At 36.0% G+C, this 24279-nt stretch overlaps 1 protein-coding gene across 3 annotated transcripts in view; it reads right to left on the bottom strand.

The window, feature by feature from the left end:
• The window catches only part of LOC138830138 (coiled-coil domain-containing protein R3HCC1L-like), a 72667-nt gene that overhangs the window by 26149 nt on the left and 22239 nt on the right, over window positions 1-24279 (bottom strand). For 2 of the 3 annotated variants that reach the window (XM_070026559.1, XM_070026562.1), the window contains exon 2: window positions 2708-4500. In XM_070026559.1, coding sequence (XP_069882660.1) covers window positions 2708-4486 — 1779 coding nt within the window. In that variant the 5' untranslated portion in view covers window positions 4487-4500. Of the gene's footprint in view, window positions 1-2707; window positions 4501-9235; window positions 9367-24279 lie in introns of those variants that run through there. The other variant, XM_070026560.1, reaches the window with a different exon arrangement.

The raw sequence follows: 24279 nt of genomic DNA, 5'->3' as shown, positions 1-24279 counted from the left end.
TTATGTAAGATGATGAGAGGAAAGAGGGAAAAATAAGATGCAGGGTAAAGGTATGAAATAGTCTGTGAACCCTAAGAAAAACTGCAAAACTAACAGAATTTGGTTTTATTGTAATTTTGCCTAGTGCTTCATTTCTCTGATACTTGTATGTACTGTGCAGGGCTGTTTGCTCCTAACAAAATTTCTCTTGGAGTATTTATTAATTTTTGCCTATCCCTCTTAGCAAACAAACAAAATATACTTCTTCAATAGCAGACTCAGTCCAATTTGACTCAATCTTGACCCAGCAAGGCATAATCTACAATCTGAAGGATCAACAAAATTCAGTCAGGAGCCCCTTGGAATTTCCTTAATAAGCCTAGTAGCTGGCCAATCTAGATTACTGATTAGCCCTTATATTTCCTGTATCAATTTATACCCGAATACCTTGAATGAGTGCTATTCCAACTCCATTTTCCTATGAGTATACTAGATTAGTAGATTTTTGTACACAAAAGACTTCCCAAATGAAAGGCTTTAAAATATAGATACTCCTTCCCCATTTACCTCTATCTTTAAACCCAAGTGAAGACTGGATATGATTAATGAAGGTACCAAATGCCTATCTATCAACAATATTAGTTCTGTGTGCTGACATCTCACTACCCACCCTCCTATTAATAAATTTGCTGACCAGTACAGGAGGTAGCAGGGACTATGAAAATATGTTTTTCTAGAAACAGTAGTATCTATGACTTTGTACCAAGATCTTTTGCCTTTACCAGTTACTAACTTAAATCTCTGAGTATTCTAAATCAGAGCTTTAGGTGATTATGTGATCTTTGGAAATTCATCAATAGTTGCAGAAGAACAATAGTGACCCAATTATATTCTACCTTTTCTGGGCAGTCTTAGAGGTTCAACTACACAAGAAATTCCTTCAAATGCTAATGGCTGCCATGCCTTATTTTACAACATATCTTCCTACCTATTAGAAGCATTAGGCATGCCTCATATGACCAGCCATTAACAACAAATAAACCACCTAGGAAAAATAGCCAAAAACCTTTGGTTGGAAAATTTTCAAGGTAGACAGGCAGTCTGGTTTAGCACTTAATAAGGCATGTTTGAACAATATAAATAATAAACTTAAGAGCAAAAGTCATGAACAAGAAATTGGATTTGTGGCATTTAGAATATTATCATTGTTACATCTTCTAAAATACAAAGCAGAAAAATACATACTTTGGAGTTGGAGTTGCCTGTATTCACACCCACATCCTTTTTTTTTTTTTTTTTTTGGTGCTGGTCCTGGAGCTAGAACTTAGGGTCTAGGTTCCTGAGCTTTTTCACTCAAGGCTAGTACCATAGGCCACAGCTCCATTTCTGGCTTTTTGGTGGTTGGACATACAGTCTTACAAACTTTCTTGCCCAAGCTGCCTTTGAACTGAAATCCTCAGACCTCAGCCTCCTGAGTTGCTAGAATAACAGGCATGAGGTACCAGCACCCAGCCTATCTACCTCTGTTCTTCTTCTTCTTTCTTTTTTTTTTGGTCAGTTGTGGGTGCTGTCTCTGCGCTCTACAGCTCAAAGTTGAGCCACAGCGCCACTTCTGGTTTTCTGGTGGTTTATTGGAGATAAGCCTCATGGACTTTCCTGCCTGGGCTGGCTTTGAATCACGATCCTCAGATCTCAACCTCCTGAGTAGCTAGGATTACAGGCATGAGCCACTGGCACTCAGCTCTACCTCTTTTCTTAGAAACAAAAGACTCATCACTTAGTACTCCTCTTTGTTAATAGCTCAAACAAAACCCTTCAGCAAGGAGATGTCTGGTAGAAAAAGTCAAAATATAAATGAAAGAAGAAGACTGAAGTCCTGATTCTGACTTTCCTAAAAGTGTGTTCACTAGGCTTCAATTTCCTCATTTATAGAATGGGAATTTTACAGGGAAATTATTTTTTCCCTTGCAGGCAAAGGTTATGTAAACCCACAATAAGGAGTGAAAAAGGAAATACCAGTTGGCAATGGTAGTTCTAATTTATAACAAGGAAACTAACTACTTGATATAATGTAAATATTTAAATTAGGAAAATGAAAAGACTGAGCTAAGGAATTTGTAAGATGGCTTCATGCTAACATTTTGTATTTATGAGCCCTAACTGGCCATAGCCAGCATGTCATTATTCACTTACATTTTCTACATATACTCAATACTCATTTATTCTTCGATTTAAATCAGCAAAAACTCCTTAAAATATAGCCATACATTTTTACCTTTTCCTTCTCTACTTCTTTCCCTCTACTGTGACCAATGGCATTCCAATATCCACCAAAATTAAATGTGTATGAATAACAAGTTATAAATTATTTCCATCTTTCAAGGAGATCATGTACACTATTTCCTGTCCATACAGAAAAACCCTTTTGAAGCTCTCCTCTATATGTCCTCATCAAATAGCCAATGATCCACTAAATTCATCTTCAATAGATTTACTAATATCTCTTAGGACTTTACTGTAATAGATACTGCTCAACTCTATATAGTTTTAACCTTTAAATATCAGATACTTTTCTTAATTATAAGCCTATTAAGTTATTTAAGGAACTCTTAAATTGAATGAAAGTGAATATATGAATGTACATGATGTCTACAAAAATTACTTCCAAAATCTACGTTGCCCAAATTAATAAACTGCCTAAACATCAAGCAATTTCAACTAAACATACCTCTTGTAGAAGTCGTGGATCCACGCAGTCACCATCATCATTAAACATAGATTCCCAGCTCTCCTCACTAGCAGTACTTCCCTGTATGTGAGAAGTTTCATTTGCTTTTAGCTCCACAGATATTTCTATAGATGATTCTCTATCAGGAAATGATACAGTAAATTCTGTATTTTCTAAGTCATCTTGCTCTTTTGTTTGGAACTGTTCAGCAGTTCTTAGTTCATGCGATGCCTCTGTTATATCACCAGTACTATCCAGATCATTGCCCAAGGCATTCTCTGAAAGTACTTTTGCCCCATTCGACACAGTGAGTTCTGAGTCCAAAAAAGTATTACAATTACTATCAGCAATCTTCTTTATAGGTAAGGAAGAAGCACAATCTGACAAGCTCTCTATCAACTTTCCTGTTGACTCTGTAGAACTCTCAGCATAAATATCTAAGCAAGCAGTCAGGTTGCTGACATTTTCAGAGTCATTCTCACTTTTAGGTACATGAAGAGGAGCTGCATCTACATTCATTCCTATACACTTTGAGAAAGTACTTATATTGCTACAAGTCTCATCAGGTAGTCCAATTCCAACTATACAAGGGCTGCCTATAGTTATGTGATCACACACGGTACCTGCAATGCCCATCATACATGCCTCACAAGCACTAGCACTTACTCTTCCAGACCTATTATCTGTATCTGTTTCATGAGCAAGGACAGTTGTATCAGAAGGCTCACATTTTCCACGTAACTCATCATCAGTGTTGTCATTATCACTCTCTCTAATCATTGTTGGATCAATAATGTCATTTGTGATCTCTAATTTGCTGACTACAGTTACTTTATGAGAGATATGACCCATATTATCAAGAATGAAATCTGCATTTTTCTGACCCAAGATGAGACTTGTACTATTGGATATATCACTTATATTCTCAGCTTTAGAGTCTATACAAGTCTGATCAATGACATCATCTGGACTTCTAGAAACAGAAGCAGCAGTGATGCTCCCAATGGTGAGCTTTAACATTCCATCTGATGTCTGTATGTCTTTTGGTAAGATTTCAGAATCAGAATTTATTTTTACTGGTGCAAGCATAGTATCTGGTGGTGTCAACACAGTAGTACAAACTCTGGGAAACTGAGAGAGAATCTCCACAACTTCAGCATCAGTTTCAATTCTGCTTTCTTCTGAAGTTTCTTCGTTTAACTCATGCCTACTAAAATCACAGCATTCCATCTTCTGAAATGGTTTGTTTAGAAGCTGAATATCACTGGTTTCTGAAGAAGATTGTGATAGAAGTGTCCCCTCATATCCTGCCACAGCTATATTCTGAACTTCTAAACATTCCATGTCCTTTGGTTTAAAATGTCTTTGTATAGGTATACCAGACATGATCCCACAACTTGGGACTGTTTGCTGAGGTTCTTGGGATAATACAGCTTTGGATTCCATGGTTATTTTCTTAGTACAAAGCCTATCTTTATTCCCTTTTTGAAGGCATGTGTCTCTCCTTAATCTTGATGAAGATTTCTTGCCTTCCCTATAATTATACTCTTTTCTATTTAGATTTACACTCAGTCTTTCAGTCTCCAATTTGTCCACAAAAATCTCCTTTTGAGAAAGACTATCTTCTTTTTGTTCTTTCAGCACAGAGTCAGGAAGATTGCAGTTTTTTTCTTTAGCACCTGTCTTGAGGAGTGCTGCATCCCTTCTAGCTTTGGGGACATAAAGTGCCATGTCAGGCCTTTTGGCTCGAACTCTGCACCTCTCTGCTTCTGGCTGCATGGCACCACTTCAATCTGAAAGAAAAGGAGAATGATTTAATTACTAAAAACTAATTACAATGTATTGAACCAAAGATTTCTTTTTTGAAACCAAGAGATTTTTAAGACTAGATAGGCCTACTAATCCATCCTATAGAAATCCTCAAGTTACAAAGCAAAGTAAAATCTGTCATAAAATCTGCCAGTAAAATGTACAACTAAGGAAATATTTTAATCATGAATTTGTATCCAAATATCCTTGTTCAGACTCTCTTAAATTACCTCTGCCTTTCAAATCTCTACTTTTTAAATAAGCTTTAAATTATGCCGAATTAAAGCCAGATTATGCAGACAATGATAGACACCCATCAAGTACTCATAAAACGCAGTGATGTCTACTATATATAGGAGCTTAGGTTTTTACTTTGAAGAGTATATTCAAGGAAGAACCCAGTAGTGATAGATATAAATACATACATATGACTAAAAGTATTTTTAAGAGCAACGAGTATCAGCTACAAAATGTAATAACTAATCAGGGAATGCTTCTGATCTAGAAGAGTGCTTGCCTCTTAACTACAGTTTTATGGAAATAAAAAAGTAATGGAAAAGGTAAAGGTATTTAATTAATCTGATTTGATCATTGCATTTATATGTATACATATATATATATATTTACATATATATGGGGGAGGGAAGAAAGGAAAGGAAAGGAAGGGAAGGGAAGGGAAGGGAAGGGAAGGGAAGGGAAGGGAAGGGAAGGGAAAGGAAGAGAAGGGAAGGGAAGGGAAGGGGAAGGAAGGGGAAGGAAGGGGAAGAAGGGGAAGAAGGGGAAGGGGAAGGGGAAGGGGAAGGGGAAGGGGAAGGAGAAGGGGAAGGGGAAGCGAAGGGAAGGAAGGGAAGGGAAGGTTATTTCATAGTAAGGGATGCAACAAACATGGTGTATATTGATTTAATTAGTAAGCTATCTATCAAAGTATACCTTGATGGATTTCTGAATGAGATGTAGATTACTTAAAGAACCAGTAAGTGGACTTATAATCAATTAATTAATGAAGACAAGGCCAGGGAAGGTGGTTCACATCTGTTATACCAAATTCTAGGGAGGTAGAGACTGGAAGGATTGTGGTTTGATGCTAACCTAAGCTACTGACACTATTTCAACCAATAAACTGGGTATAGTGGCATGCATCTGACACCTCAGCTACTGGGAGGCATGAAGTAGGATTATGGTCTAGGTGGGCCCATGCATAAACCTGAGACCCTATTTAAAAATAATAACTAATGCAAAAAGGGCTGAAAACGTGTGGCTCAAGTGGTAGGCCCACGGCCTTTAGTTCAAACGGAAGAGAGAGAGAGAACTCAAAAATCAGCTGCACATGGTGATTCATACATGTAATCCCAGCAGTTAAGAGGCTGAAGCAAGAGAATCATGAATTTGAGGCAAGCTTGGGCTACCAATAAGGGGCAGGGCAAGGGAGATCAGGGGGAAGAAAAGGAAAAAATAAGAAAGAAACTCTACTTCTAGATATCTCTAATGCTACTATCAGGGGCAAGGAGATCTTTTATTAATAATTGACATAAAGTCTAGATGACTGACATACATTAGAGAATATAATTCTACTTATAAGAAAAGTGATCTATATTAATTTTAAGCACCCTTCAATCTCTAAATCTTATATTTGTATTCTTCTGTTTTAGAGGTTAATGACCCTTTTATTATTGAATTATACTGTGACGTCTACATCTACGATTAGTCAAGAAGAAATGCATCAAGAACACGTTTACATTTACTCTAATGAAAAAAAACAGTTGTGTCTGTACTTCTAACTTGTAAGTGACCTATTAAAGACTTACGTTCCTCTATGATCCATCTCCATAAGCAAGTAAAGTAGCACAAAACAAATCAGGCTTTTACATTTTCACAACAGTATGTCAAAGCTGCTTGTCCTACATTTGTGATCTATACACAGATCCCTATCAATCAACAGGATATTAACCCTCCAGAGAGTTAAATGGATTATTTGACAAGGAATTGATTTGATCTAGTATTTGCCAAAGGCTCACTTAGGTTATCTGATTGAGAGAAACTAGCTAATGGATGTGTTAACTATGTAAGCCTCTAGAATAAATTCTCTAAGCTCTATTACTTTTTAATAGAAATGCAACATAATAAGCCATTTATAGTCTCAACTTTTATTTGAAATAATTAAAAGCCCATATACAAGTTGCAAAACTAAAAATTGTAGTGTCCACATACCTTTACCTATATATTAATGTGAATATTTTATATCTTTTATCATTTGCAACATGCATGTTCCTTTCTCTCTTTCTCCTTCCCTCTTCCCTTCCTTCTTCCTCCCTCCCATCCCTTCTATTACATGGACACTGAATTTTTTCCTGAGCCTTTGAGAGTAAATTATATGTATTATGGCCCTTTGTTCTACATCCTGCAGAGTGTATTTCCTATAAATAGAAATATCTCTCATACAACCACTGATAACAATTATCAATGTAAACAAATTTAACATTGATATAATACAATATAAATATAGCTAACATTAAGTAGTCTAATTTTGCCAGCTAATCTAGAAATATTTCCCTCTCCAAAACAAGATCCAATTTAGGGTCAGGCACTACATTAGATTCATGTCTCTTTAGCATCCTAATTTGAAACATTTCCACACCTTTTTATTATCTTTATGACAATGTCATTTGGACTATTTCACCCCTTCATTCTTAATAAAGACAGCATACCAAGCTGGGTGCTGATGGCTCACCTTGTAATTCCAGTTACTCAGGAGGCTGAGATCTGAGAATCACAATTCAAAGCCAGCCTGGGCAGGAAAAGTCCATGAGACTCTTTATCTCTAATAAATTACCAAAAAACTCAGACATGATAAAGCTCAGGTGGTAGTGTGCTAGCCTTGAGCAAAATAAGCTCAGTGACAGTGCCTAGGCACTGAGCTCAAACTCCAGGATCAACACACACACACACACACACACACACACACACACACACACACACACACACACACACACACACACACACACACACACACACACACACACACACACACACACACACACACACACACACACACACACACACACACACACGGCATTCCTCACTATCTCACTAAACTTTATCTACAGAGTATTTCCCCGTGATTAGACTGAGGTCATATATTTGCAACTAAACACTACAAGTTGGTGATATAAAGGCATATAAAGGCATCTTCTCTTCAGTCTCTTAACTTTTGTCATCCAGTTCAAGGTGTATCCAATTTCTCTACAGTCTAATAACTGTATTTTCTCATTGCAAAAAAAAAAAAAAAGTCTGCAGGGTATCACTTTAAAAACAAACGTCCCTCTTGATTTAGTATTCAGAATGGTAAATCTGATGGTTTTATCTAATCCAGTTTTTATGAGATGGTTGTAAAAGGATGGTTTGCCAATACTAGCAGTCTTCCCACGTTTACCAGTCAGCCTTTGGCATTTTTTCTGAGAACAAAAGCAGGCTATGTATCTTAACGCACAAGATAGTAAGACTCTTTAAGCTAAATTTTCAATGTTAAAATTTCACATCTCATGATTGGTCAATACAGGAAATGTCCATCTGAAGAACATTTTCTAACTTCTGCAAAATCCAAGTTAAAAGCAACTATTACCTTATCCCCAATGTCCCACTAATAAAAAGAAAAGAGGAATGCTCCCAAAGTTATATGGTTCCTTCACTAAAAACAGCATAATGTGCCCCTTTTGCTCCCTCTTTTCCAGAAAAACAGAAAGCTGAGTTTGATCTTCAAATGCAATGATTAATTCATCCCAGATGTCTGGTAATATTTATTTCACTGTTCCTTTTTAAAGTCATCTCAAATTCCTTCGAGAAAGCCTTAAAAGGCAAGGTACAGTCAATTCACACATGTTAATAAACAGAAATGTGAGGGTACAGGAAGAAAACATCTTTCATTGAAAATATGGCAGCAACATGTTTATTCTAAATCCATTTTCTGGAGAGTTTCTTTAAGCTTTATCCACTTAAATGTGACTAAGTTATAAAATGCTTTATGGAATAAATAAATGTCTCAAATGAGATACATATTGGGTTCTGACCACACTACTTTCTTCAAATGATTGGCAAAATGTATGCAATATAAAAACATATAAAGCCAGCCAGTACAATTCCCATATATTGGCACACTAATGCATATATCTTGAATGCAAGATTCAACAGGTAGACATAAAATTCAAGATAAGAGACTAAGTAAAAATAAATCTATCTTCATTAAGGGGTTTTTGTGTGTTTGTTTACTTGGTTTGTTGTTGTTTTATCTTGCTCTACATTTTAACCCATGTAATGAGCTTTTAAATTTTAAATGGTTATGGTGTGTGTATGTATTGTCTACTAATGTTTGTATAAGGGAATTATAATTTAACATGCCATTAATGTGTTCAAAGCATCTTAATGAGTTGGTCCTTCTATCACTCTCCATCCGTCATGGCTAAGGGTTCTATTACACTTTTCCCTTTCCTTTATTATGCCTAATCTTGGTTGCATTCTTTTTTATTCTGCTAGTTTTTACTTTACTCATATTTTTTCTTCAACCTTATTTTAAACATTTAATCTGATTTTAAAAATCAGATTATAATGATTATAGCATTTATAATATTAATGCTAACTTACAATTGCGCTAAATATATTGTGGTTTTATATTTTATGTTTAACACTATTTTCTTAAGTTCTCAAAGATTTAATTTTTCTACTTACCCTGTGTCTGACTTTTGCTTAAGGCATTTTTGTTGCCTGTTTGTTAAGGCATTTTTGTTGTCTGTTTGTTAGTTTAGTAACTTTGGGTAGTGGATGGGGCTTTACAGAATTCCATGTGACAGACAGCAAGTTTCCTCTAGAGAGTTTCTGCAAGAATATTATAACAACACATTTTCTTTTTGAGGTGTTATGGACCAAGTAGTTAGTATGCATCTGAAACACAAATCCACATGATAATAAATCAATAGCTACAAATTCTCCAAGAAACTTTTCCCTTCACTCAGAGCCCAAATAAAAACAGAAAAGCTTGTTTTCTTTCTGTGATGCACAGAATTGTTTTTATGGCCTACCCTTTGAGTGAAAATACAAGTCTTTCCAAATTAAGGCTTTTGGAAGTGAATTAAGTATCCAAGCCCTCTTTCTCTCCCAGGCCAAGGCCTCCATTCCTATTTCCCATATACCAATGAAATCTAAGTCTCAAGTTACTAAAAACTAAAAGTAAAAATAATAATTAATAGGTTGTAATCCTCAATTAGAATCTCAACCCAACTTGACTATGCCTTACCTTGATAAATTATTTAACTTTATAGTAAAAGATAGTGCTCAAAGTCTTAAATTTACTCAAAGTATAAAATGACAATAGAAGACATATCTCACAGACATATCAAACAGATTAAATAAGATGATAGATAGATCATAAGTCTTCATGAAAGATGATAGGTACTAGTAGTGCATGCCTGTACTATTTTGAAAGGCTGAAAACAGGATTGAAGGTGGAAGCCAGTCCAGGCAGGAAAAGTTGTCAAACTCCTTATTAACCTATGGCTGGACACAGTGGTGCATGCCTGTCACCCCAAGCTACATGGGACTGAGACTGAGAATAGGAAGACTATGGTTCCTGGCTAGCCAGGGCAGGAAAAGTCCAGGAGACATCATCTCCACACAAGAGAAACTAGATACAGTGATCCTATTAACAATGGAAAGCCTAAACATAGGTGACTATCAGCTCAGAAGTATGTCAGGGTGGGATGTGAGAACCTATTCTAAAAATAACCCATGAAAAACATGGCTGGAGGCATGCTGAGCATTATCATGCCAGACTAGCAACAGTGAGGTCTGTAGTTCAAATTCCACTACCACAAAAAAATACCCAAAAGTTTTCTTAAAGTTAACCATCATTAAATAGGCAGTTGAGTTCTTTAAATTACAAAGTTTACAAAGGGAATCTTAAGTCCTAATAAAATACAACATACCCCAACCAACTATAAAATCTACTAACATGTACTACATCTATACATCCGTCTTTGCCCATAATCCAAGCTCTCACTAATCACTTAATCTTGTAAACATCTAATAAAATAAACACAATGCAACAAGTCATAATGTGAAAATGTAGAATTTCATGAAAATAATATTCAAGTAACTCATCTCACAGAAAACTTGGATTTCAGCAAAATCAAACCAATAAACAACTAAAAGAAAAAGTTCAACAAAGATGATGATACAATAGGAATCAAGGGGGAAAAAACATGTCAAGGGATTAAGAAAATCTTTTGAAAAACTGTAAAATCCTTCAATAGTTTTTGTTAAAAGTAGATGCACCAGTCTAATGATAAATCAGTACCTTATAAATACTAGGTAGACAAATGCTATCAGACTAAAACATTAGAAAAATCATGCCAGTGACTTTTTGTTAAATATATGATAAAATAAATGTATTTCTGAACATTGTCCCAAACAAGCCAGGCCCCAGTAGCTCCCAACTATTAATTCTAAGTACTCAGAAGGCTGAGATTTGACGATTACGGTCTAAAACTAGCGAGAAAGTCTATGAGATTCTTATCTCCAAGTTAACCATCAAAAAGTCAAAGTGGAACTGTGGTTCAAGTGGTAGATTACTAGCCTTGAGCAAAAAAGGTGAAAGACAGTGCAAGGTTCTGAGTTCAAGCTCCAGTACTAGCACCAAAGTCACTAAATAATTCTTTTTTAATTAAAAAGAATGAAGTTTTAGCATCCATTTGAGTTTTTATTATAGTCCTACAGTTTATTATAGTCCTACAGTTTAGACTAGGGCCTCAAGCTTGCTAGGCAGATGATCTACCACTTGTGCCACATCCTCAGTCCTTTTTACTTTAAATTTTCTTAAATAGGATCTTTCATTTATGCCCACTACAATCCACCTACTTTCACCTCACTTTACCTAGTAACAGCTAGGATGACACAGACATGTACTATCGTATCCAGCTTATACAAGACCTTGTACACTTTTTGCTCAGGATGGTCTTGAATTAAAATCCCCCTGATCTTCATTCACTTTGTAAGTAACTGAGATTGCAGATAGTGAGCTACAATGCTTATGAACTTTCTTTTTGTGTGAAATAGCAAAGTTTCTTAGGAAGGGAATGTAGTTTCAATACACTGAAAGTGGGTCATATCTAGGGTGAGAACAATCCAATCTCAATTTTTAATAGGCCATCTTTTCAGAGGACCAATATTCTTCATTAGCAAGAATTTCTCATAAATATATAATGGTAAGGAGAAAGACACACACACACACACACACACACACACACACACACACACACACACACACACACACACACACACACACACACACACACACACACACACACACACACACACACACACACACACACACACACACACACACACACAGACAAAATATAGCTGTCAGTGGTACAGCTAGGAGAACATGAAACAAGAGAGGAACAAAATTTAAAAAAAAAAAGAACTGCTATATTTGTATACTACATAACCACAGTATTGTTTAAATTTATATTTGTTCCATGCATTATTTTTATTATTAAAAGCAATAATGGCCCAGTATGTCTGGGCCAGAAGTAGTAGCATATCCTTTTAATCCTAGTTACTCAGGAAGCAGAGATAGGATGATGCAGTTCAAGGCTAGATCTTATTTCAAAAACAAGCCAGGCCTGGTGGTACATGCCTGTGATCCCACATTCTTGGGAGACAAAGAGGTAGGAGAATTGTAGCCTGAGGCTGGCCAGGCAAAATACAGAATGCTAAGTGAGATTATAAACTAAAGTGTACATGGCTCAAGTGGTAGAGCACTTGTCCAGCAAGTCAATCTGCAGTACTGCAAAATAGAATATTAAAATTTAGATACACTATTTTATAGTAAAGTAGAATATTGCTATAAGTTAGTATAAGAGAAAAAGCAATGAATATTTGTAAACACATCTTTATTACACAAAATTTTAAGTAGAGAAATGATGAACATAACAGAGGACTCTTTAGCATACCTGACAGCATAATAAAACAAGCAGCACATCTATTACTTGGGTGTTGGAAAAACAGCTTCAAATGTTACCAAATGCTGAGCAATCTTCACTCTTGGGTTTAAGAATGATCTAGGACTACACTGTCCAAAACTCTAGCCACAGCAGCTACTGAGCATTGGAAACATGGTTAGTATGGATTGAGACGTGCTGTAAATAAACACTTGCGGATTTGAAACACTTAGTTTAAAAAAAAAAAAAAAAACAACAACTTAAAATATCCCATTATTTTTACAGACTAGATGTAACATACTATTTTGGATATATCAGGTTAAATAGAACATTGACTTCATCTTTTTTTTAGGTACTTTTAAATGTGGTACTGGATAATTTAAAACTTTTAGTAGTTTTAAATTTAAATTTGCTGCCTATATTACATTTCTAATGAAATAATATGTCTAAAATACTACCATAACCGTAATATGTCCCTATGGACAAAAACAGCCTTTTTTCCCAATGAGCCCTGTTTATATCAACAACATGAGAAGATACTAAATCAAGAATTAAAGTGCAAATGAACAGATATGCTTGTGTTTACATATACTTTAATATTCTATAAATTACTGTTTTACCAAAAGAAGTTCTACTAATATTTCACAATCCCAAAATTAAATCAGTCAGACAACACTCCCTTGACATAAAAGCTATCCTCAAGTTTAGGATCAATTTTTTCCAACTTTCTCTTTTTTTAAAAACAAGAGCTTTGTATTTATTTGAAACTATGGCAGGTACTAGATTTAAATTATTTTTTCACATTTGAAAGCAACTTTCTTGATTTTTCTGTATAATCAAGACAATTCTTTATTCTCTTTGTATTATTAATAAACTGGCAAAATCAACAAATGCCAAGATTCTTCAGCAGTGCTGATATCCATGTGTAAAGAAATATATGTATGTTACAAGTAAATTTAGTATGTTTATTAAGCTACAAAACATATTAAGTGACAAAAGTAAGCCAAAAGACTTCTGGGCACTAAGATAAGTATGTACTTTAAAGTTCTAGCTATCTTCTAAAGAAAAAGCTCACTATCCTTATCTCTTCAACTTCATAATCTGTTGAATATTATAATGGCTAACCCAGTTTTCATAGCTAGAACTTTGGAACTCATTGCCTGACATTTCAACAAGTTTAGTCATTTCCATTGTTCAAACCCTTCAGCAACTCTTAGCCACAGAACTTAAAAGTATGTTGAATAGCATATACAGCCCTATGTAAGTCATCCTTACCCTACAACTTCCTGCCTAGGCTCACCTCCAATTTAATTCCAGACTATTGTCTATCAATTCCAAATGCTTAAAGTATAGCCCAAGCATGCCCAGGTGTCATCTCATCATACCTCTATGGTTTAAAAAACAGACTATCTTTAGCTGGGATAGGTGGCTTACGCCTATAAACCTAGCTACTAAAGAGGCTAAGAACTACAATTTGAAGGCAGGAAAGTCCAGGAGAATCTATCTCCAATTAATTAACCAGCAGAAAGCTGGACTGGAGGCATAGCTCAGCTGGCAAGAACACCAGCCAATCAAGCAAGCATGATGCCCTAAGTTAAAATCACAGTATAAGCATCCATTTGGAATGAAACAAATGTGCTAAATCATGACAACAGAATCTCTCAAGAATCTCTTCCACACCCAATTGAGATTTCTGATCCATTCATTCATTCCACAAACATTTACTGAGTACCTACTACATGTCAAAGTCACCTTAGAATCTAGAACATAGTAATGAGTAAACCAAGTCCCTGACCTCATGAAGGTAACATTCTAACTGTGAAGATAATAAACTTTTAACCATATACTATATGTGATAGTGATGCTACGGAGTAAAATGAAGCAAGGATCACATACTGAGCAATGGGGTGTGTATGGCTATTTTAACAGAAAATTATGTTGGTAAAGCAAGGACACCCCTGTTAAGGAGTAAACACACCATAATCAAAGTTGGTGAGACACAACAGATATGGGGGAAAGAAAGAGCTATGAAAAGAGGAAGAAAAGGGAAAAAGCTCTAAGGCATATACAGAATAACAGTAAAACAAATGTGGTAATAGCAGTGTAAAAGGGATAGAGTAGACAAGAACAAGTAGGGGTATGTAAGTCATAGCAAGAGCTTTGGATTTTATTTTCAATGTGTTTGGTAATTACTGGATGTCTTCTGGAAGAAAAACCCAGACACAATCTAACTTATTTCTTCTAAACACCTTCTTAGTAATATGCGAATATAGGAGGATAAGAGCAAGAGGAAAATGGTTTTAGTTAAGTTACTGTAGCATGTCTAGGCTAAATGCTGAAACATCACCAGAAATGATTAATGACACGATTCTCTAAGCAAAACTAGCAAAATGATGTGTTGACTATACAGGATGTAAAAGGAAGAGTTGCTGAGACTTTGTGGTATGATTAACCTGAGTGACAACAGTTATATATATTTAGATGGGAAGACTGGAGAAGGAAAAGAAAAAAGCAATCAACAATTCTGCCTACTGGATATCCTGTAGTTGTTAAGAAAATTACAGGGAAATAAGTCTGAAGTTTAAAGGAAGTATAAGCATGTAAGATGAATGTTTACGAATCATCATGAAGTTTCAAAGAATAAACTACTACCTAGGGAGACATAGAAGGTCATAATAGGCATAACAGATACAAACAGGCTTTAAATTCTAAAGTATATAGTTAGTGTATGAGCTTAGCTATTCTAATAAACCTGCTTCATCATATCTTTATTAGAAATAAATGGAAAATAATGTAGAGAATAAAATAGTCTAGATTGCTCAACTCTTCACTAGAGGACAATTAAAGCAATTTCAACCTCAGCATTTTTGTACACAAATAAAACTCACAAATTACAAGTATTTATAAGTTATTCAGACTTAGAAAAGTTTAGGATTGGGGGAGGGGGATATGAGAAGGGATGGGAAGGGGAAACAAAGGAGGAGGTAACAATGCTTGATAAGAAATGTACTCGTTATCTTGCCCATGTAATTGTAACCCCTCTGTATGGTATTTTCACAACAAAAAAACAAATAAATAATAAAAAAATTTAAAAAAAAGAAAAGTTTAGGATTAAAACCTATACAAAATCAGTTCTTCAGTCATTTGTATCCAAACAGTCTAAGGAACAAATGAGTAAATAAACACATACTTTTTAAGTAATGGCCATTATATACCTTTGTAGTACTGGGCAACAATGGGATATAGCAATAATATTCATTGATCAACCTTTATACAGTGGTCAGTACTCTGATGACAACACTAGATTTCAAAATTCTATTTCTTGGTCACCATAGACTATTTTATTTCTTGGTCACCATAGATTAAAATATAAGAATAAGGTCTCCAAAGTAGAAAAAGTGTGATTTTTTTCTTACACCTTAAAAAATAACAGATGGCTCAAGATCTGAAGTAGAAGGTAAAATACAGTTTTATAAAAAAAAAAAAATTATTAGCTGGGTAACAGTGGCTCAAGCTTATAATCCTAGCTACTCAAGATGCTGAAATAAGGATACAGGTTTACCCACTGTAACAATGAGATGTACAAGACACTATGTTGAAAACGAACTTTACAATTGGTGGGGAGGGAGGAGTTGGGAAGGTGGGGAGTTAAGGGATAGTAAAGGGAAAAACAAAGGAGGAGGTAACAATGTTCCATAGGAAATGTACTCATTACCTTATTCATGTAACTGTAACCCCTCTAGAGGTACACTAGTTTTACAATAAGAAAACATTTTTTAAAAAGAGGCTGAGATCTGAGGATAGCAGTTTAAAACCAGCCCAGGCAGGAAAGTCCACAAGACTCTTATCTCCAATTAACCACCACAAAACCGGAAGTGGAGCTATGGCTCAAAGTGGTAAAGTGCTAGCCTTGAGTGAAAAAACTCAGGGACAATACCCTAAGTTCAAGCCCCACAACCAACAACAACAAATATATATATATATATATATATATATATATATATATATATGTACATATATTTAAGATGTTTTGTACTTATAATAGATTATAGTATAAATTATTTTTTAAACTTTATATTCCTCAAGGTTCAGCCAAGATGTTACAAGGAAGGAATTACTTCTTTTTAAAGGTAGAATAATATCCCCTATGTATATACATCTCACATTTTTTGATCCATTTATCTGCTAATGGACATTTAGATTATGCCAAATCTTAGTTCCTGCAGATAATGTAGCAATGAACATGGGAACTTAGATTCTGTTCAGGATGCTGCTTTCAATTCTTTTTGAGATATTATATCAAGAATAGGAAATTACTGAGTCACACATGTTTCTACTTTTAATACTCTGAAGTATTTCCACACTGTTTTCCACTTCACAGTCCCACCAATACTTCCATATTCTTGTTAAGAGTGCTTACCTTGCATAAGTAAGGCAGTGGGGTCAACATGTACCCCCTTACACATATACACACATACATACATACACACACACACACACACACATCCTTAGTCCACATAAAATATGTTTACCTGACACTGAAGGCTCTCTATGATTCAACAGCTATCTACTATTCCAATCATATTTCTACTACTCAGATAAAATCCTCCATTCTAGGATGGATGGCCTTATAACCTGGTCCTTTTAACTTCTGTGAAATGCCCTCCGTGAATTATCTCAGTTTAATTAGTCCTAGTCACTACTCATTCAAATGGATTGTATCAATTTCAGCTTTTTCCTATAACTATTGGAAAGCAATTAATTTCACCATCCTGTGAATTCATATGCACTTATCACCTATGATATTCATTGTCATGATATACATGAATTATATTCTTATTTATATGTTGCACTTATAGCCAAGCACGGTGGTATATAACTGTGGTCCCAGCTACTCAGGAAGCTCAGGCAGAAGAATCATTTGAGTCTAAGACGTTGAGGCCAACCTGAGCATCACAGTGAGACCCTGCTTCTTTTTTATATAATTAATAAATCTGCATTTACTCAAGTATTCTCGAACTCTCTAAATTTCTTGAAGACAGTCTCTCACGTTTCTTACATCTATGTAAATACAAGTGCTAAATATTCAGAGATGACAATTAATTTAAAGGTTAATTTTAAATTGGAAAACTACATATTACCTTTAATTCAATTACTTTTCAGAAAAGTAACTGAGAAAATGAGGCAAAGGACACTAGACTTCCGTCGCTGGGATTTGCATCTGTATCACATGCATCTTCCTACTGCAGAGTTAAGGGCTGTGCCTGAAGCTGGGCGTCAGTGGCTCACGCCTGTAATCCTAGCTACTCAGGAGGCTGAGATCTGAGGATCAAGGTTCAAAGCCAGTCAGGCAGGAAAGTCTGTGAGACTCTTATCTCCAATAAACCACCAGAAAACCGGAAGTGGCACTATGGTTCAAGTGACAGAGCTGAAGAGTGCAGGGACGCGAGCACCCAAGCCTAGAGTTCAAGCCCATGACCGACCAAAAAAAAAAAAAAAAAAAGGACTGTGCCTGACACGTGGAAAGCACTAAAACATTTAAATACTTCATAAAATGTTGTTTTCTACAACCATAAACAGAACATTAGAGTTCTGTTTTAGTCCTCTAGAGATTGTGCAAGTTATTTTGTAGTAATCTCTAAACTCTGTTTGTTTACCTATTACCCCTGAATAGACTCTAAGTGTCAAAAGACAAAAACTGTACTTTCTTTTCTGCTTAAAGATTGTAAAGCAACTATCATAGTACTTGTAATGGGAGGCACAAAATATCTCTCAAATTTTTAGAAGTTATTCAAGGGAAGCTCATATATACTTATCTGTCCTATGTAAAAACATGTTAGTTACTCTTCCCACTATGAAGATTTATTTTTCATCATCTTTGGCACAAATCTAAACTGTTATGCCAGGTCCCATGTCCCAATAAATATGCATCCACAAGCAATTATAGAGATAGATAGCTTATGAGGAGGGGGGCACTCGTTGGTCAGGTCCCCATGCTGGCCTGTGGTTAGGGGAAAAGGAGAGTGGGGGGAGGGGTGTGGCCCTGTGATTAATCACTGCCCACTCTCCTTAGGGGTATTTATCACAGCCCACTGTCAGGTAAATCACTGGAAAAACACCTCTTCAGTAATTAATGTGAAGTGACGGATGGACAGCCCCTGGGCCCATTAATCAGGAACATCAGCAGCCTACTGAGATTATGAATGTCAGGATGCATAAACTGCTGGTGGATCAATAGGCCCAGGAATTCATCCAAAGCTCTCATTTCCGAGGCATCTCCGGTACATTAGGCTCTCTCAACCCCTCCCTCAATCTGAAATGAAAATCAAGGCTTCTGAACAAAGAACATGAGCTGAGGTCAAAGGTGATCACTATAAGAAAACAGTCAAGGAAGCTGACCAGGAAAGACACCAAGATAAGGACATGAGCATGAAGTGCTATACTATCACACTCTCTCTTGGAAAAGCAGGGGAACCAGAAGATATATTTAACATTCACATATTTAGACTGATTATTTTAGGGATTACCCAGTTTCTTTCTTCTAATTTTGCAGCATTTTTCTGTCCATATTTTTTTTTCCTTTCACATTAGAATCACCAACATTCACATAAATAAGAATGAAAATTCAATTCTATGAAAGAATCTAGGTAAACTTTTTAACTTAAGAAGAAATTGTATAAAATGAAGTCATTAAACTACCTTTGAATTTAATTTTAGCCTTTATCATCATGATGGACAAGGAATTGCCAGCAGAAATGTTTATAGTGTTAAACAAAAACATTCTCCATCAAAGTGTCTGTTCAATCTAGAGCTGAAAGAGAATTACTGTTTACTAATCATCCCAAATTCAGCCAAATTTTCCATGAGAAGGAAGGCTACCTTAGGTATTCATACTGAATACATTCTAGACCAGCAGTGTCAGAGAAAAAGACTGCCCTTGCTACCATACCCCACCAAATCCCAGTACTGTGTTCTGTGGTCAGACATAGGCCAGTGCAACAATTGTTGGTTAAAAAGTGTCTCAGAGTTACGGCTGCCTGTTCCGCTAAATCTCATTTCATCGGCCTGATGGATGGATGGACAGATGGCTGCTTGGTGAAAGCAGCATTATCAGCCAGCTTCTATGGAGCCTCTAAATGATGGATAGCCCTCTTTCTACTTTCTCCAAACCACCATCGATCCAAGCCATATTTCAGCGGTCAGAAGCCCAGTAATATTAAGACACACAATCAGGTTAAGTTACTTGCAGTGTAAACCTCTAGAGCAGAAATCTTAACACCTCAGCTTTGCTGTCATGAACCAGGCTAAAAACGTTATAGTTTCATTCTTTCTAGCTGCTAACACAATGAATTCCAACAGCTCAAAGCCCAAAGGGAACAGCTGGGCTCTATTCCTAGCTAGCTTGCCTGCCAATTTGTTTTTACTAGCCAGTTCATTTCTGGAAAATGAACTCTGCAGTAGTGCTGAGTAGATCTGTGAATATGTGTATCCAGTGTACTATGAAGCTATTAGAACCATAAAACCACCTAGAGTTTCTCAGTATACAATCACTAGCCTCTAATGTGTGTGGCCTTACAACTACTAAGACGACCTACCAACACCAATGATGGTGATCAAAACCAGAACAGATTAAAATTCTGTCTTAAATGTTTTGTTTATCTACTCTGCTTGATTAAGTTCTAATACCATGCATATGTATCAGACTGTAATCCCATGTCTACCTTCACAAGTACATTTCTGTGTCCATTTTTGTCACCTTCTAAACACTATCTCAGCTTGTGTATTTTAATTTCCACACCGTTCTTTGTACCTTTGTGTTATTCTCAGCTCTCAAACAACTTAGATTCATATCAATGGACAATAAAACAAATTATTTCCACTAGTATGACTAAAACAGGAAACTGACTCCAGCCTTGTGATATGGAATTCTAGAACTCACATGCTCTCTTTTTTTATGCTTACTTAACCTCAAATGACCTCCTCTAAATGCTAGCAATTGTACTATTAATATAGCTACAATTGTACTACTCCTCTAAATGTTATCAGGATAACCTCGCTCCTAGTCTTGGCAAACTGTTGACTGAAATGATGCTACCTTAAGCCTCTGCTCAGAGAATTTGTATCTGTGAGGAAAATGTCTAAGGGTGTGGCAACTTTCTTTTTGCTGTATGGTAGTCTAATACTTCAATATCAATGCCTTAACAATATCTATGGTTTAGCTGGTAAGTGATCTAGATTTTAGTTTGAGTTTCTACTCATACAGCTGTAAATCTTAGATAAGTTTCCGAACTAGTTTTTTTTTTTTTTTTGTCGGTCGTGGGGTTTGAACTCTGGGCTTGGGCGCTGTCCCTCAGCTCTTCAGCTCAAGGCGAGCGCTCTACCACTTGAGCTACAGCGCCACTTCCGGTTTTCTGGTGGTTTATTGGAGATAGGAGTCTCATGGTCTCTCCTGCCCGGGCTGGCTTTGAACCGCGATCCTCAGATCTCAGCCTCCTGAGTAGCTAGGATTACAGGCTCTCCGAACTAGTTTTTTATTTAAATCTTTAGTATGAGGAGGTTATACAACATGATTTAAGGGTCCTTTTTAGCTTAAGTTATCAAGGTACATGTGGAAGTAGAATGTTAATCAGCACATGCAGTAGTGAAACATCCTGGCCACCAGAGGGTGAGGTCTAGTTAGTCATCTTGTCCTCCATTTTGACCAGAATGTGACATTTTTGGACATGAAGAGGATAAATTGCTATGTTTAAAAGTACTCCTATAAAATAATATTCTATGATTGAAAGTACTTCTTTATTATAAGCATACTTATGAATAAGAGGCACTGACCACAAAAACATTCAAGAATTTTTATAGAATCTGCTGAGTGCAACAGGACTGAAGTTAGAGGCCGGCCTGGGCAGAGAAGTTTGAGAGATCCTATCTCCAAAATAACTAGAAAAAAAGAGATCCAGGGGCATGGCTCAAGTAGTAGGATGCTAGTCTAACAAGCACAAAGCCCTAAGTTCAAACTCCGATATTACTCTCCACCAAAGAAAAAATTTTACATAACTTTTGGGTTTTTTAAATCATTTAAAAAATTATCTTTAAATAGTTGTACAACAGAATCCTACAGTTCTATTACTGGAAGGAATCACAGGTCAGAACTTAATATAACCAATTTTTTTTCAAATAAAGATATTGAGATTCCAAAGTTTTAAGTGTGGAGTTACATTAAATACTAAATATCAAAACAAGCCTGGTACATAGTTTACAATACTGGGCTCATTCTAGTCAATTTCTCAGGCTTTCTATTTTTATACTAGGGATTTCATGATGAGGGTAAGTGACGAGGGGATAAGTGTTGTATAAGTGTGTGCCCGTATGTTTGGATGGGGAGAGTGTGGTCACAAAGAAATCTGATTGCCTATACTATTGTGGCACACAGTTCATCTGAGAGCCATTTACTAGCTGAAGGAACAAAATCAGAGAAAGCCTAACAACTAGAAACCTCTACTTCTCTCCTTTACTCCAGTTCTATACAGAAGGTTGAAAAGTAATAAAGTAGAAATAAACTGAACATAAAAATCAGAGTCAGAAGCCCTAAGACAGTGTAAATAGATGAGCTAAGGCAGCAATGTCCAAAAATGTCACATTCTGGTCAAAATGGAGGACACTGACTAACTGGACTTCACCCTCTGGTGGCCAGGATGTTTCACTACTGCATGTCCTGATTAACATTCTACCTCCACATGTACCTTGATACCTTACAGCTAAAAAGGACTCTTAAATCATGTTGTATAACCTCCTCATATTAAAAATTTTTAAAAAACTAGTCAGGAAACTTACCTATGAGTAGAAACTCAAACTAAAATCTAGACCACCTACCAATTAAACTAATTTTATCACCATAATTGCTGTATCACCCAGTTTTCTACCCAGTACATACTCAGGATATATGCTGAGCAAAGTTTAATGAGGAAGTTAATTGTGCTGCAAAAATAACCACATAATGCACATCAAATCCAAATATATTATCCACACTAATGCTCAATTGCGTTAATGTAAATGATTAGGATGACTTTTCTACTTCATTTCCATAAAAATGTGCCTCATACACTGGACAAGACACTACAACTACTCTTATTATGAGGAAAAAAAGCATTTTTTTCTAAGAATACCCCCAAAAGGGCTTTAACTCAGAAATAAATAGCTATGTTAAATGAGTAATAAGGAATGAAAATTCTTTCAACTTTTACTTCTATATAATCCATAATTTCATAGATGCTGTTTTATTTGAATTAATAAAATACACTTCAGAAAAATTAGTTTTTATACTTATTTGGACAGCTATCTTAAACCAGTATGCAGATCTTTAACACTTATTTATTAAAGTCTCTTAGTGGAGTTTCAAGAAAGAACGATTACTCCATGCCTAAGAGAAGAATGACCTTTTTTTCCAAACTCTGGTGGCTGTAAACAATGTCAATTACATTCAAGTTTAGGTTCTACAAACAAAGTTGTGGTAAAGTAATACCAATAATAGTAGTAGGAGAAAAAGAACAAGATCAGCTACTGTTTGAGTATTAACAATGTCAAAAGGACTATGTTAAATACTGTATATACACTAACTCATTTGATTCAACTACAACATGAGGTAGCTTTAGCTTTACAGATGGGCAATCTAGAACTTAAATAACTTGTAACCAGCTTCTGAGTATTGGTTAATTAGTCTCTGCACTTGACTATAATACTAGCCTGCCAGATACTCAGCAGGATGGTCCGTCTCACAATAATGTATTAATTTCATAAATATTCCCAATCTTCTTAGACTATGTGTAAATAAATACAACGCAACCAAACAGTTCAGAGACTGATGCTTCAATAATTAAGAAAAACAATCAGAGTAACCATGGAAGAACTTTAATGCTTTTATGGCATATCTATTTCCACTAACCTTCTAGACTTTAAAGTGCTGACAATTATAATTCACTATTGTCTCTGAAATTTCCTCATTCACCTTGACTCACCCTCCAAGCCATATGGTAAAGAACCTCACCAGGTGTCAGGAGAACTCTTCCTCTTCTATTTCCCATAAGAATAATTTCCATACTTCTCTCCAACTCCCTAAGCATTTGGAAGCATCCAGAGGTACATGAAATATGGGACTAACAACCAGTAACACGGATTAACACAGATCTGAGGCTGAAGAGAGCTTCAAAGCACAGCATAAAATATACTCAATCTGAGCAGAGAAAACTAAACTGAATATGACAGTACATTCCTGTAATCCCAGCACTGGGAAGGAGGGTTGTGAGTTCAGGGCCCCGACTCAAAAAAATAAATAAAATTATGGGCTGGGAAGGTGGCTCAGTGGTAGAGCGCTTGCCTTGCATGCATGAGGTCCTGGGTTCGATTCCTCAGCACCACATAAGCAAAAAGAAAAAAGCCGGAAGTGGCGCTGTGGCTCAAGTGGTAGAGCGCTAGCCTTGAGCTGAAGAGCTGAGGGACAGTGCCCAGGCCCAGAATTCAGGCTCCACGACCGGACCCAAAAATAAATAAATTAATTTAATTAAATTAAAACGTAAAACCTAAAACAAGAAACATATACAGCAAATACCAACTGTAGATAGCATGTTCAGATTCAATCTTGCACAGAACATGTTAACAAGGGGCTGGGAAGTTGGCTCAGTGGTAGAGCGCTTGCCTTGCATGCCTGAGGCCCTGGGTTCAATTCCTCAGCACCACATAAGCAAAAAGAAAAAAGCCGGAAGTGGCGCTGTGGCTCAAGTG

The sequence above is a fragment of the Dipodomys merriami genome, unplaced genomic scaffold, assembly GCF_024711535.1.
Source record: "Dipodomys merriami isolate MVZ:Mamm:240054 unplaced genomic scaffold, mDipMer1.0.p SCAF_184, whole genome shotgun sequence".
NCBI classification, from domain to species: Eukaryota; Metazoa; Chordata; class Mammalia; order Rodentia; family Heteromyidae; genus Dipodomys; species Dipodomys merriami.
This window is presented reverse-complemented; position numbering and strand designations above follow the sequence as displayed.